This window comes from Ceratotherium simum, chromosome 2 (genome assembly GCF_057802395.1).
Source record: "Ceratotherium simum simum isolate JZ-2026a chromosome 2, ASM5780239v1, whole genome shotgun sequence".
Lineage (NCBI taxonomy): Eukaryota > Metazoa > Chordata > Mammalia > Perissodactyla > Rhinocerotidae > Ceratotherium > Ceratotherium simum.
This window is the reverse complement of record NC_141901.1, coordinates 5961809-5974049: the sequence shown is the minus strand read 5'-3', so window position 1 is coordinate 5974049 and position 12241 is coordinate 5961809. Positions and strand designations below refer to the sequence as shown.

Here is a 12241-nt window from a genome sequence, read left to right as displayed (position 1 = left end):
TACTTGATGTCTAAGGAATAGAACATTTTAATTTTATTCTACAGTGTCTTAAGACTAGAATTGCTCAGGTGTGTACACTACTGTTTAAACAATTCTTCACCTTCCCTAGTTGTTTTTTAAAATATACATCAATGTGGTACATTAACATGTCCTATGATCTTTCAATTTTTGAATTCAATGAAAATGAGTACTTTGAGCCATTTGTTTTAGGTGCTAAAGGACCTACAAACCTATGCAAGTTAGTTCCTTTCTTCAAATTTATAATTCATAGAGGGCAATTACCCACATAATCACAACTTTGGAGGAGTGCAGGGTGCTGATTGGGGGTGTCAGAAAAGGCCGCGTCTGGAGGAGGTGGGGTTTGAACTGGCCTTTTACACGTTGGTGGGGCTCTTTGACAGAGGGCTTTATAGGGAGTAGAGAAATAATAGTAGTAAAAGCTTAGAGGCAGGAAAGCATCTGTCTAATTAAAATAACTGGTTAGTGTGAGCATCTTTCTGGCTAGTTCAGATTGCTGGGTTGTCATTTTAATGAACCATGTGCAAAGCATTGACACCCTGAATCTGGTTGTAAAATAAGGTTCGTGTGATTTGATTTTATACTGGAACCATAATAAGTTCATTATTTTTAACTAATTGTAGTTCTGATGCTTGAATACTAATCTCTTCCTATAAAGATTTCCTAGTTTTTAATTTAATTTTACATATTTTAAAGAAAAGTTTAAAATTAGACCTGTGTCTCATGAACTAATGCTTTAGGGAAAATAAGAACTTTATATTGATTACTTCCAATATTTAAAATATGTTCAGACATTATCAATTTTAATACTAGGACAGAATGATACATACTCTTATTGCTTTGATTAATACTTCTCATATATTCATTTTTTTTTTTTTTGTGAGGAAGATCAGCCCTGAGCTAACATCTGTGCCAATCCTCCTCTTTTTGCTGAGGAAGACTGGCCCTGGGCTAACATCTGTGCCTATCTTCCTCTACTTTATGTGGGATGCCGCCACAGCATGGCATGACAAGCAGTGCCTCAGTGCGCGCCTGGGATCCGAACCCCGGGCCGCCAGCAGCAGAGCACACGCACTTAACCGCTACGCCATGGGGCCGGCCCCCTTCTTCTTATATATTCTTTTGATTAGAAGACTTGAAACGGTTCAGTTAATTAGTCTTTGTAAAAATCATTTTTAGAAAATGTGAAGCAAAGAATTTATGTTATGAAATGTTAAAAGAATTGTATAGTTCTTCCTCTCTTACATAAATATCCTGGGAGTTTAAGATGATAGATTACATATGTGAAAGTCATTTCTCTGTCTTTAGGAAATGGAATTATTTTTTCCTTCGAGTGGAGTCTGTGGGCCAGCAAATACTGCTAAATTTACCAATTGTACCTGTTGCATTATTAAGCCCCATGCTATCAGTGAAGGTAAGTGCTACACTATATCCAGTATATTTTGTTAATAGGAGCTTATTTAGTTAATGTTTATTTTCTTGACATATTTTATGTATAAAACTAAAGTATAATTTTAATATTTCCATTTTTTCTTTGAAGACACGAATAAAAGTGACAAAACATGAGGGAAAAAATCTGTCTAAATCTATAATTATCTTTATCTTTGTATCTGTGCAATTTTTTTTTTTTGTGAGGAAGATTGGCCCTGAGCTAACATCCATTGCCAATATTCCTCTTTTTGATGAGAAAGATCAGCCCTGAGCTAACATCTGTGCCCATCTTCCTCTATTTTGTATGTGGGATGCTGCCACAGCATTGCTTGATGAGTGGTGTGTAGGTCTGTAGGTGGGATCCAAATCTGCAAACCCTGGGCCCCCAAAGCGGAGCACATGAGCTTAACCACTACACCACCTGTCCAGCCCCTGTATCTGTGCATTTTTAAGAGGTATTCTTTGGATTGCTGATCATGATCGTGCTCATCTTGTTACAGGTCTTGATTCCTTGACTTTTAATCTGCCTCCTTTCCTCCCAACCACATAACTGCGATTCACTTAATTTGCTTAAATAGCACTCCTAATGTACAATTTAAAACAATGTGTCTCATATCTGCAATATGCCCTTTCTGAGAAAGTTCGAGAAACTTCCTTCAGTTCTCGGTATCTGAAACCAAGTTTGACTGACGTGTATATATACACACATGCATAAGATAGGTAGATGGATGGATAGATAGATGTGTATATATGGATGTATGCTGAGAGTTTGCAAGTTTCTTTATTTTTCTTCATCTTTTTATTTTAGTCTGTTGTGTGTATTTCTGTTAGCTGTCCCAAATACTTTTGAAAATGAGGTGGGGTATAATTTAAAAGATCACCCTTAAAAAACTAGAATACACTAATAAACATAATTGAATGAATTTTTACTTTTATTTTTTCTAAGTATTAAAATAATTCAGGTATACAGTAGAAAATTTGGAAAATAAAAAAACAAAAAAGAAACATAAAATTTCCTGTTTAGTTATTCTGAGTTAGTCATTGTTAATATTTTGATGTTTTCTCCAAATCCTTTTCTTCTGCATATGTATATGTATGTGTGTAACTGACACACATGAATGTAATTTAACATGGTTGAGATGTAGGTCTGTAGGCTGTTGTTTTAATTTTTGGAAGCATTTTTGGATGCTGTTAATTCTTCAGGAATATTTTAATAGTTGTACACTCTGCAATCATATAATATTTGGATACTTAGATTGTTTCCAGGTTTTTGATGTTAAAAATAATGTTTTGAAGAATCTTTGTAGATTAATATTTGGCAATATCTCTAATCGTTTCCTCTGGCTAGTTTCCTAGAAGTAGAATTATTGGTTGAAAGGATATGAACCTTAAAGATTTTGTTGCATAATTAATACTTCTTCAATTATTTAGGAAGCACTTTAATATCCTATAGATACTTAGGACCATAATTACAAAGAACTAACACGATTGATGGGTAACAGACATTATGGAGAGCTTACCACTAAGTGCTAGGTAGTAGACTGAGTACCTTATATGTTATCTCCTTAATCTTCACAGTAATTGTGCAAGTAGGTGGATATATCATTCTTTTCCAGATAGGCGAGCTGAGGCTATATAAGAATAAGTTATTTCCCCCTGTTTAGAGTAGGGAATCTAGGATGCAAACCCTGGTCTCTTTTAACCTCCATGTTCTTTTCTCTACACGTATTGCTCCACATCAATAACAACAAAAACGACACATGGTTAGTAACACTTCCACAGGAAGTAATAGTAATATTTGAAATGGCTGGTGTTGACAAACTATGAAAAAAAATTGAGATTTTGTGTTGCACTCATTTTGCTTACCTAGGGATAGATGGAGATATATATATACATATCTGCATGCACACACACACACAATATATATACACACATTTTAATGTGATGAGACAAGTTCTTCTGGTCTAAAGGCCTCAAACTTTATAAAAAGCTTGGTATCTGAATACATTCAATTTGATTTTTGTCTGATTTAAGTTTTTATAAGGAAAATGTGATGCATAGAAAGAGACAGAAATAAAATAAAATAGAATTAAAATAAATACTAGTTATATACTTTAATAATTCCATAGATAAATATTACTTAAATCTAATAAAAATGATTATATAAATGAAAGGTGATGTCAGAATGACTAATTATGTATTTATACAGATTTAAATCATTTTTAGTCAACTATTCTTTAAAGATTAACTGTATTTCATATATTCATATTTGATATATAACATCAGAGGCATGTGAGTTAAAGAAATTTTTGTAAAATCTGATCAGATGGCAGAATACTTTAAACTTTGACATTTTAAGGCATTTTTTTCTTTTATTTTCTTTCTAAACCTCGATTTTAGGGATACTTTAAGACCATTTTGAAATATGTAATTAACCCAATTCTTCTTAAACTGTGCTACAATGAAATATAGTTCGAAGTCTCATATTGAATGTATTGTTAGATTCACTCAGCCCGTTTTCAATTGCTGGTTTGTGTTTATCTTTTTCTATAATGATCCCATTTTGTGGTATATTTAATTTCACCTGTGGTCTAGTTATAGGTATGAGAGAAGAAGAAATTTTTTAAAAAAGGCATTGCTGGTAAGAGAGTAGCAGAAATGGAATAGGGTCGTTCCCTTCTGTTGACTGCCGACTCCCCAGAGAAGGCTAGAATAGCCTGTTGATCAAGCAAAACTAAGTTTATTGCTACTACAGTAAGGAGAGCACACCTGAGGGAGTTGTAGTAGACTTTACAAGGGAAAGGTTGCAGGCAGATGCTGCAGAGTTTTGGGTATGACCCTGAGAGATTTAAGATGGGTCTATCAATGCAGTGATCTGAATGAAACTGGGCAAAGTTCATGATATAGTAGTTTAGGATGAGTGGAAGCAGCAAGGCAAGGATCTTAACCAAGTCTTTTAAGTACACGGTTATTTGATAAGTGAGTTGTTTGCCCAGTTGAGGAAATATTGTGAAAAGGGGACTGTTAGAGTAGTCTATTGTTGGGGTAAATGGACTTTTGGGAAGTTCCTGAAGCAAACAATGAAGTTATTTACTGATTTACAGACTTATCTTTGTGGGTAAGAATTTCTTGGCACAAATAATAAAGTCATGTGGATGTTGGTAGCCTTAGTTCTTAGTCCTATAGTTAATCTATATGGATATGATGGCTCACTTCTCACTTCTAAGAGTGCTAGAAAAAAAGGGCTTACTTTGTCGAGTAGGAGGTGGGAAAAAATAATAAGGCATACTTGAGACATCTGTGGTCTTTTTATATATCTACATTGAAATATGTTTTGTCATTTAGGGGCTCAGGTTAAAAGGGAAGAAAAAAGGTGAATATTCTTGTGTCTTTTTTCTTTTTTAATTTCAGAATGATGCAATATATTTGTTTTGACGTCCTCCGTATTATTTATATGTAGTTAGTTTAATTCCATCAATAAAATGAATTATTTTTACTCTGAAATCAGGCTGCATAAGTTTGAATTCTGGGTCTGCTACTTACTAGCCATGGAATATTGGATAAGTTACATAACCTGTTTGTACCTTGTTTCCTCATCTGTAAAATGAGAGTAATAGTATACCTTCTGCACTGGGTAACTGTAAGGATTAAATGCATTAAATGTAATGATTAAGTGACTAAATGATGAATTACATCATTAAATGTGAGGACTAATGTCCCAGGCACAGGGCCCAGCACTTAGTTAAGTGCCATCTCAGTGTTAGATGTTATCGCTGTCATGATTACTACCCTGTTAATACTACTGCTACCACTGTGACTACTATCGTTATCTTTTAATTTTTAAGCAAAGTTGAATGATTCCTCAGTAACAAGCAATAGTTTAAAATGCTAATAAAATCCAACATCCACATCCATTATCCACAGAAAAAAAGAAAATCGCCATGATTGTTTAAGGAACAAAGTACTTTCATTATTTTCCTCAGGTAAAGTCTGGGTCTAATGTGAGTCCATGAAGTAGGAGCATCGCTTACATCTGCTGGATTCCGCAGCTCTCAGCAGTTACCTGTTCTGATTGTCTATTACGGTTGGCATTGGGCAGGAGGTGACAGCTAAATCTGGGAGCACTGTTTTTGCACTTGTAGTGGCCAAAAAATTTAGCATTTTGAAGGATCAGAACCCTAAAGTTTTGTTGGAAATTTTTCTCTCTTATAATAGATTTATGCATTAAACAATTTTACTACATTGTTCGTAACATTATCCTTTCTGAAATTTAGTTTCTTCCTCAGTAAAATGAGTCAAGATGATTTGAAAGTTTCCTCTCGGCCTTTACTCCAGATTTTCTATTATTCTGTGAAAATTCTTAGAAAAGAAAATTGTATTCTGTATCTCAGTGTTGTGTTTTGGCTGTAAAAATTAATTCTATTTTCATGGAGGCTGTTTCAAAGCAATTTTAGATTTTATTTTTGAAAAGACATATAGAGACAGTTTTGGAGTTGTCTGTTTACATTTAATTAATTAGGAAGCAAATGATTTATTAGAATATTGGCCAATTTGTAAATTTAATGCCAGAATTGTTTCTGATATGCTAATTAAAACAGGCCTGGTATGAGCAAGATCTTATTTTTCAAGTTTCTCATTTTTAAAAATTGAGTTGTTGAGTGGTCCTGGTGTAGTGGTTAAGTTCACATGCTCCACTTCGGTGGCCTGCGGTTCCTGGGTTCAGATCCCAGATGCGGACCTACACACCACTCATCAAGCCATGCTGTGGCAGTGTGCCACAGACAAAATAGAGGAAGACTGGCACAGATATTAGCTCGAGGACAATCTTCCTCAAGCAAAAAGAGGAAGATTGGCAACAGATGTTAGCTCAGGGCCAATCTTCCTCACACACACACAAAAAATTGCGTTATTATTACTCACAGCCTCTTTCAGAGTTTTAATTTCCATCCTGAATGGTAGTTTTGATGCTAGGTAGGTCAGGTGCCCTAGAAGACTCATTCTACCCTGTGAAACCCCCCTCAATTTGGGCTGATTGAATTGATTAAGTTCCTAGCTTTTTGGTATTAGATTTCCTTCAAGTAATTCAGCTTCTGGGATACTGCGGAAGAGTAAAATTTTTTGGTGTAAAGAGATTGGATTTAAACATCGTAAATCTAACTCTGTTTCACTAAAAATTCTTGGATTGGGCCCAGTTTTGCTTAGAAAGTCACAGTTTTGGAGTTTATAATTGTTTTATCTCCTGAGAGAGTGATCCCCACTTAAAGGTAATTTATAACATATGCACCAAGTACATTGAACTACATGTTAGACCCTGACTTTGAATGCATAGAGCTTAGCGCACATTTTTGAAACAAAATTATAGGCAGTGAAAATATCTAATGAGTTTGTAAGTTGTGGGAACTTTAAATGAAATTGCTGATTTATTGATTTATAAGGAATCTCAAGAGTTCTGCTGTCCCTACAAAAGAATCCTAACCCTCAAGAAGGATTACATTACATACACAAGTAGATGTGTATGTGGCTATTAAAAAATTTCATTTAGAAATTGTGATGTTGTTTGCAAATATGTTCCAACATCTAATAACCTTTAGAGAAAAATGAGAATTCCTAGGATTATCAATTGTAACGACTGATAGCAGAGGGGAAGAAGGTCTCCTCAAATCTTGTTAATGAAACTGTTAGAAAGGACTTTCTGTATGTATAGAACAACAAAAACAGTTTTATTACTAATTGCATTTCATATTTATGGAGTGATAAGTACTTTACATGAATTATTTAATTCTCAAAACTATGAGGGAAGGTATTTTTTGAAACCCATGTCACCGAGGAGGAAACCTGGACAGCGAGATGTTAAATAACGTGCCCAAAGTCATACAGCTCTTCAGCAGTGGGGTTGGGATCTGTGCGAAGTTTGTCTTCATTCTATCCCATTATACCATTCTGCCCCTACGTGGATTATCACTTAGACCCTATAAATCCCTATCTTCAAGTTTGATTATTAACCCCATTTTACAGGTGTGGAATCTAAGAATCAGAAGGGATAGGTAATGTCCTGAAATCCAGAACTCTTTGATTCCACAGCTGGGACTATCTGCGCTAGTCCATGAATACTGAGGTCGATGGATTGCTTGTGGAAAGGCATTCCTGGTAGAGGGTTTTATAATAATTGGTATGAGGGGTGATTTTGATACCTAACATCTTCCCTGGGTGAAAAATACTAACAATATAAGATAGGACTTAGAGAAATGACTGCTGTTCTGGCCCAGATGATGGCAGTTGATAGATGAATAATGAACAAGTTCTTGAGAATTAGAAATTTAGGATCTGGCCCGGTGGCACAGCCATTAAGTTCACGCGCTCCGCTGTGGTGGCCCGGGGTTTGCAGGTTCGGATCCTGGGCGCAGACCGTTGCACCGCTTGTCAAGCCATGCTGTGGAGGCTTCTCGTATAAAGTAGAGGAAGATGGGCACCGATGTTAGCCCAGGGCCAATCTTCCTCAGCAAAAAGAGGAGGATTGGCATCGGATGTTAGCTCAGGGATGATCTTCCTCACAAAAAAAAAAAAAAAAAAAAAATTACAAATTTAGAACACCTTCTTAAAACTTGCCAGTTAAATGGGAATAATCCTTTTCATATTTTTAAAGATGTTTAATTTGATTAAAACAGTTGTTTGTTTTCTTCTATTTTTATATTTCAAGAATCTGTTTTTCCTGGGTATAATTCATTTACACTGTTTCATGTTCCTCTCTCCCTTGTTCCTGCCCTCTACCATCACCATCTGCCTTTCAGTTCCATAAACACCCCTTGTTCCTTCTCTTCTCAGGGCCTTTTTCTATGCCCTTGCCTTCCATCTGCCTGGAAGGAACATCCCCCGCTCCTCCTCCTACCCGCTAGTGTCATTTCCTCAGGGAAACCTAACTTAATCCCGGCCCCACCCCGAGATGCTAGGGTCCTGAGGAACATGTTCTCTTGTCACTCTCTGCTTTTCCTACATAGCATTTAGTACAGTTTGCTATTATATATTATGTAATTAATATACATAGCTACAATATATAATATATTAGTTTTTGACTAATGATCATTATCCTTGTCCTCCGCCAGATCATAAACTCTGACTGCAGGGATAGTGTTTGTCTCATTGTCATACTTTTCTAAATATTTTGTACTCCTCATTGTAATCTTTTTTCAGCCCACATGTTATTGTGGAGTCTCTTTTGGTGTCTGAACATGGTCAGAGAATGTGGTCTGTATGATAATTGGTTCTTTGAAATTTGTTGATCTCTTTTCTTACTTAGTGCATGGTTAATTTGAAAACAAATTTCCAATGTGTGCTTGAAAAGAAGGGTATTTGTTGTGTTATTCTCTCTTTATACATAAAAAACTATTGACTCAAATCTGTTGTTCAAATCTATAGCCTTACTACCTTTTTTTTTGTCTGCTTGGTTTATCAGCTTCTGAAAAAAGCTTTGTTCAATTCTTCCATGTTAAAATTACCTATTAGGAATTTGTCGGTTTCTCCTTTCTGTTTTTGCTTTGTATATCCTGAGGCTTCATTGTTCTATGTGATTATTATATCTTTTTGCTCATTGTGTAGTGTCTTACTTTATCCCCATTAATTGTTTTTTGTTGTTTACTTTAAAGGGAAGCATATGATTTTCCAAAATTTTTTTTGCCTTTTGCTCTAATATGTATCTTAAGTCACTATGGCTGAATTTTGTTTTGTTTCTATTTTTAAAATTCTTATTTTTTCAATCCAATTTAATAGTCTTATCTTAAAATAGTTGAAATTAACCTATTGCCGTTTATTGTGATTATTGATCTATTTGGATTCCTTTCTCTATCTTGCTTAAAGTTTTTTCATTCTCTCCCTCCACCCCCGCCGCCTTTCCAGCCTTCTGTTGGATGGATAAAGTTTTCTTTATTGCCTTCTTTCTCCTTTGTTTGTCTGCTGGTTTGAAAGCCCTAGCTCACGGGACATCGAACTACAGCCCTTGCACCAAATTGGGCCAGTTGCTGTTTTTGTAAATAAAGTTTTATTGAGACACAGCCATGTTCATTCATTTGTGTATTGTTTATGGCTACTTTTATGCTACAATAGCAGGGTTGAGTAGCTGTGACAGATACAGTATGACCTACAAAGACTAAAATATTAACTATCTGACCCTTTACAGAAAAAGTTTACTGACCTCTGCCATAGAGGGTGTATTTTTCATTGATTCTGCCTAAATTTTAGCATGTGTACTTAACTCTAAATTTTACTAATAAAATTTAAACTTGTTCACTCTCTCCAGATTTATCCTAAGAAAAAGACTTTAGAATGCTTTAGCCACTGAAATCATCTCCTCCCATCTTCCAAGTAATTGGTATAAGAATGTTAATTCTCCTATTTTTTAACTTTTATTTTTTAGTCAACTTTATTGATATATAATTTACATAACATAAAATGCACACATTCTAAGTGTACAGTTCTGGCACTATATCACAGTGTCTCAAACTTGGAGTCAAGAAGTCCTTCTTAACTTATAAACATGGTTCTGTCTGATGTCTCCTTCTTAGAGACGGTTAGAGGCTGAGTAGATAGTTTTGACTGTTGGAATGTGTTGCTTTGTGAAAGCAGGATGATTGAATAGATTGATTCCAGGCTTAATTGTGTCTGTTTATAATTATAGGTCCTCTATCAATGACACAGCAATGAAGTCACTGTGTCTTTTATCTTTAGAAGTCAGGGCTTGCTCTTCACACTTGACTGGAATAAAGAAACATCTGTTGCCAGGCAGCCAAAGCACTAACACCTAGCAACTGTGCTGTGTGCATCAGGAACCTTAGGCTCTCTTCAGAGCCTAGTGATGTGTAGTACAAGCAAAAGATCTATACTCATCTGTCATTTATTAAAAAATGCTAAAGGGACATGCCAGCTGTAATTGCTTTTTGAGTGGGTTAATAAATGGTACTCTGCTTTTCTACATATTCACACATCTTTCTTACTCCAGAAAGCCTGTGGTTCAAACTTGTTTTGGCGATTAGTTCATTTGTAACATCTGCTACTTCTCTGTGTTGTCATCTGGTAGCTTGTGTGTATGCAAAGTGGGGAGTGGGTTACTCCTTCCTGTTATTTCTTCAGAGCTATTTTCATGGTGGTTATTATAGAATAGCTTAGTTATCAAAGGGATGGTTTTCAGTCTCTTTAGGATAATCTTAAGGATTTGAATTTAAGTAAATCGGAGAAAGCTCAGATGTCTCTGGTGTGCTTGAAGTCCATCTTGGAATATTTGGTACAGGTTTATGCCACAGACTCTCTCCTCTGCTTTTCTTATAGTTTAGAGTATCCTGGATTTGAGGGCAGGCAAACTTTAAGTGAAATCTTATTTAAGCATTAGGTTGTGTCAGAAGGTGAAATTTCCAGTATGATTTTTACAGTGTCGGGCTTTGTATTAATGATAGTTTTCATTTAATTTGATCGCTATTAGTTAATGTGATTTAAAACACATGACTTGAATTCTTCACAAGTGTGGTGTGAGAATAAATTAGGTAATAGATATAAAGCCAATTTGAGTTCTTCAGGAAAAGTCATCACTGTGAGAAAAACATCTTAAATTGATATATAATTAAATAAAGTTGAATATTTTCTTAGGAACTGTGCTCTTTAGGCACCAGAATGCTCCATTTAAGGAATAGACACCAAAGAGATACAGAGGTGGGTAATGCCAAGTTTTAGCCAGGAATTTGTCTTAATAGCTTTTATTAGGATTTTTCTTGTATTAATAGAAGTAATACACATTATAGAAAATTTAGAAATACAGAAAGATGTTTATTTTAAAAACCACTCCTACCATTCAGAGATTCTGTTTACAATGTGGCATGTTCTCTGTCAAACAGAGCCAAACACAACAGCATGGATATATTTCACAGTCATGAAGTTGAGCACAATAAGCAAGATGTAAAAGAATATATGCCATGTGATTCTATGTATATAAAGTTCAAACATAGGCGAAAGTCAACTGTGTCTTTCAAGAATGTAGATACAGGGAGTAAAGAATAAAGAAGTGCATGGAAAAGGTTATTTCAAAGTCAGGTAGTCGTTGAGGGCAGAAAGGGCGCTGATTGGGGAGGCACATGCAGGGGGCCTCTGGGATGCTGGCAGTGTTCTGTGGTTTTTTTTTTTTTCGACCTGAGTGGGGATTATCACAGATGTTCACTTTAAAATTATTTATTAAACTGAGCATATCTGTTATATATTTTACCATAAAATATATACTTTTTATATTTTACAATAAATGTGTAGAAATTGGGGAAGGCATAGAATAGATGGTATAGTATGCTTTCATTTCTTTAAAAACAAAAAGGCCATGTCTGTATATTTGTGCAGATGCTGAATATTTCTAGAGGAATATATAAGAAACTACCAACAGTGATTGCCTCTGAGAAGAAGGACTGAGATTAGAATGGGAGGGAGACTTACTTTCACTATATACCCTTTTATTTCCATTTTACGTGTTTTCCAATGAAGAATGGTCTTAAAAAGTTGTGCCAAAGACTACTTAAAAATTAAATGATAGAAGGTAGGGGAAATTAAGACAAAAAATTCAAAATTTAAGAATTTAACACTTTTATGACTTCCTTGTTAAGATTATGTAGGCTTGGAGTAGTGGGATTAAGGAAGAATACGACTGAAAATTAAAATCATAGGCTTTTCAGACCACATTACCCCTTTTCATGGCCAGGAGAGTGGTTACTGTGATGTTCTGTTGTCCTCAGAGATTTTGCTCACAGTCGTGGTTCTCAGATTTTAGTGT

At 35.2% G+C, this 12241-nt stretch overlaps 1 protein-coding gene across 3 annotated transcripts in view; it reads left to right on the top strand.

Annotated features, from left to right (window-relative positions):
- The window catches only part of NME7 (NME/NM23 family member 7), a 216475-nt gene that overhangs the window by 74355 nt on the left and 129879 nt on the right, over window positions 1-12241 (top strand). For all 3 annotated transcript variants that reach the window (XM_087437797.1, XM_004425068.3, XM_087437784.1), the window contains exon 7: window positions 1327-1432. In XM_087437797.1, coding sequence (XP_087293923.1) covers window positions 1327-1432 — 106 coding nt within the window. The remainder of the gene's footprint in view (window positions 1-1326; window positions 1433-12241) is intronic.